Source organism: Hyposmocoma kahamanoa, unplaced genomic scaffold (assembly GCF_003589595.1).
Source record: "Hyposmocoma kahamanoa isolate Upper Pololo Valley unplaced genomic scaffold, ASM358959v1 65, whole genome shotgun sequence".
Taxonomy (NCBI): Eukaryota; Metazoa; Arthropoda; class Insecta; order Lepidoptera; family Cosmopterigidae; genus Hyposmocoma; species Hyposmocoma kahamanoa.
In genome coordinates, this window is record NW_020653853.1 from 17,641,799 (window position 1) to 17,645,312 (window position 3,514).

The 3,514-nt window shown below is 41.9% G+C and overlaps 1 protein-coding gene across 3 annotated transcripts; it reads left to right on the top strand.

Moving 5' to 3' along the window:
- Positions 1-2,750, top strand: LOC113231292 (putative neuropeptide precursor protein). Of its 3 annotated transcripts, none has more exons than XM_026465542.1 (5): positions 1-203; positions 1,095-1,220; positions 1,445-1,682; positions 1,853-1,912; positions 2,000-2,750. In XM_026465542.1, exons 1-5 carry the CDS (start codon positions 125-127, stop codon positions 2,532-2,534), a joined length of 1,038 nt encoding a protein of 345 aa, XP_026321327.1. In that variant the 5' UTR covers positions 1-124; the 3' UTR covers positions 2,535-2,750. The 3 variants fall into 3 exon arrangements, with proteins under 3 accessions (XP_026321327.1, XP_026321326.1, XP_026321329.1); XM_026465541.1 differs by having other exon boundaries at positions 3-203; positions 1,757-1,912; XM_026465544.1 differs by lacking the exon at positions 1,095-1,220 and having other exon boundaries at positions 4-203; positions 1,757-1,912.
- Positions 2,751-3,514: the final 764 nt, after the last annotated feature.

Consider the following 3,514-nt stretch of genomic DNA (forward strand, 5'->3'; position numbering starts at 1 on the left):
CGGCACTCGTCCTGCGCGGCCAAGCCTACCACACGCATCCGGTCTCCTGTTGATTTCAACCAATATTTTTAATTCAATTTTTGTTTTACGAAGTCTAAAAAAATAAATCGAATAGTCGTCCAAGATGTTATTCTTTTCTTTGACCGCGGCCTTCGCGGTTCTTTTGTTTGCCGATGCGGTACCGACGCCTACTAACAATAAAGGTACGTTGCTTCACAACTCTTATAATTTCAGTTTTTGTATTTTGTTTCTACTTTTTGGCATCTTTTGGTGGGGTGGATGTATATTGATATAGTGTATATAGCTGTGTTGTTGTTTGTCGTGGCGTATCGATCAGCCGGGTTGGCTGCGCTCTATATTTAGCAACAGGTGTCTCAACTGCGCCGTTCTTATCTGCGTAGTTCCACCTTTCCCCATCTACCCACTCGGCTATGACCTTTCACCTAACAATGGACTGACTCGATATAGACATTGCTACATTGATTTTCTCGCGATAGGTAAAGAATGTTGCCTATTAGTTACTAGTTGAAGGAGCTAACACGGAACACCTACTTATATCCTGCTACTACGATGTGAGGCGGTAAAATGGCGTCCGTTTGAGTAGGCACATGTGTCTTTATTTAAGTCTTACTAGGTACGAGTACCTACCTACCTTCCTGTGTCTTACTTCTCAAACAAAGAGAGATCATATTTAAATATTTTTCATGACATTCTTTTAGACTTAGATATCCTTTACCAATAGCTTTCGAGTTTTTATTTGAATACATGGGGCAACGTTGGTGTTGTCGTCAATGTCGAAGTTATCTTTTCTATCCAGTGTCCATATCTTTTAGTCAATTTTTGGAACTAATTCGTATAATTTAATTCAAATATTATGTGCTCTATAGGTACAACACTGATCTATAGATTTTATTAATCATTATGAAGATCACATCAAGATTGCTCATCACCTCATTTCAAAGCCATATACCCAATCTTTAACCTGCTCGCTTCGGTATGAGCCCAATGTATCATCATTATCGATAATCATACGTACTTTGTTAGCTTTTTTGTTGATTTTCAATCTAGATACTGTTCCATGAATCACATTTTAGATGGCGGCCCAATTGGTGAGCTACCCGAAAATTGGGACCAAACAAAAGACGACACACAGTCCCTATTCCTGAACAAGAGCGACAAAAATGACCTGGAACCATATCCACTTGCTCTCAGCGAAGAAGGTAATGGCCACACCTAAGCGAGCTTTATCATGTCATCGATGTTGCAATAAAAAAAAAATTTTAGCAACGTATAAAAGAAAGCATACCCATTCTACTCTTTTTTTTATGTCTTAACCCATAAACACCATCATTAATTTCCTATTGATACGTCATCAATTCCATCTTGAATATCGTCATAACAGGGACGGCCGTAAAGCATAGTTTTAACAAACTATTTATTTCAGGCAATTCCGAAGGGTTCGAACAAGGTGTCGAGCAGCGTTTCGACTCTCCCCAGTCCACGGGAGAACTTGACAACCTTATCATGAGACCTGAGTTGTATGGAGAACCTCCGGCCATGGAGAGCATGTCCTCCGGCTACGACAACCGCCGTCGCAAGCGTGGCAGCGGAACCAAAGTAGGAGGCGCTGGAGCTGCTACTAAGGTAGCCACCAAATCAGGCTCGGGGAAGAAAAACCTGAAGTAAGCATTTTTACAGCTTTTGTCGCCGATCTACGTAGCAAAATTCAAAAAAGTGACTGGTTTAATTTCCATAGACCTGCAGATCACGCGGCTCTGTCTCCGATAGAGTCCGCCGGTCCTGAGCACGATGTGCACCGTCGTAAGCGTGGCAGCGGAACCAAAGTTGGCGGAGCTGCAGCTTCAGCTAAGACCGCTACTAAGAACTCAGGCGGAGGAAAGAAGAACTTTAGGTAAAAATATTTTATTCTTTGCTATATAATAGTGGACCATCGAAGTAAGGTATGTTTACCTTTATGTTTGCTTGACTCCCTCAACAGGCCTATCTCGGAACGACGCAAGAGAGACTCTGGATTAAGCGCAGCCGACGTGCGAGCTTTACTTAACCTATGGGAAGCCCAAGAACGAAGGAAACAAGAGTGGAATGCAAACCAGTGGGCCGCCGATCACTACTATGGACGCGTTGGCTCCGATGAGGACCAACCAGAAGTAGACGAAAGCGGCGATGTGTGGTACAACGAGCCAGTCGTTATCAGCCCACATGAGCGCGACTACCCACACCACTCCTACTTCTCTGAACAGAACCGCATGGCTCTCGCACACGGCTACCCTGACTTGTACCAAGTGGACCCGACTGAGCTAGCTCAAAGATACGAGGAAGCCCGCCGCAAGCGGCAATACGCTAACAATAAAGTAAAGCGCTTCATGGTCGCTCGAAAACGCTCTGATGCCATGATGATGCACCAGAACAACTACAGGCCTCGCGATGACCTTTACACTCTGGCTGAGCTGCTGCGCTCCGGGCCGCGGGTGCAGGAACAGGATATTCCTGTATATCGGCGACTGATACTTTAAAGCGATTTCTCAGAGTCAGGCGTCCATACGAAACGGCCTGCTAACCCTGAATACCTTGGAAAAATATAAATCCAGCCTATTTTTCCCATAGCAGAGTGTTCGCATTCGGTTACGCAGGTTTCTGAATCGGATGGACGCCATTATGGCATTAATTTGGGGTGGGAGATTGTCGCGCATTTAATTCGCAGTCTGTATAGCGGATACCTACCTAATCTAGACATAGGATAGAGATACATCCGTTCTATTTTTAAGAAATTAGACATTTAAAGGCCTATCACCCATCCTGTCGTTCATATATTTTTTATGGATCCTCGTATCTGCCAACTAATCTTGATATTTCTTTAGCATTTCCTACCTCAGTTCTATGCATATCTGTCTTGTATCTCTATACACAATACAATAGCATTTAATCAAAACTAGATACCCATACTTATTTATCTAGTTTCTCCGGATATTCATAGTTTTTGGTGAAGTCAAACTTCACATTTTATTAAAACTACCTAGGATTAGTTTACGTGTAAATGAATGGTATACTTGCTGTATTAAAATAGTATTATCTTAATATATTATTGTTTTATTTTAACCCACCCATACCCTCCAGAAAACCATTTCACAACTATTTTTTAATTAAAAATGTTTGTTATAAATCACTGGCCAATAAAAATGCCAAAGACACCTGTCATTACGTAACTGCCAACTTTTAATTAATGTTTTACGAACACATAAATATGGGACGCGAATAGTAATGTAGATATTAATAAGATAAAGAATTTTCGTTTATGATAATATGAGTGAAGAGACTTCTCGTAATATAAGTAAAAGTATTTCAGAAGCAGTTTCAGGGCGAGGGGTAGCCGTAGGCACTACTAGCAGTCTATATGAACGAGAAGACGCCAACATCGCCGCAGCCAGGCCGACGTCCGGATGGCAGACTACAGCTCGATCGACGTATGAAAATTTCTTAGTAATTTTTAACTATA

Excerpts from the sequence above, each read along its gene's own strand:
- LOC113231292 (XM_026465541.1), top strand. The coding sequence starts at position 125 with ATGTTATTCTTTTCTTTGACCGCGGCCTTCGCGGTTCTTTTGTTTGCC. Across the intron at positions 204-1,094 it reads GACGCCTACTAACAATAAAG|ATGGCGGCCCAATTGGTGAG; the intron begins GTACGTTGCTTC and ends ATCACATTTTAG. Across the intron at positions 1,913-1,999 it reads GGAGGAAAGAAGAACTTTAG|GCCTATCTCGGAACGACGCA; the intron begins GTAAAAATATTT and ends CTCCCTCAACAG.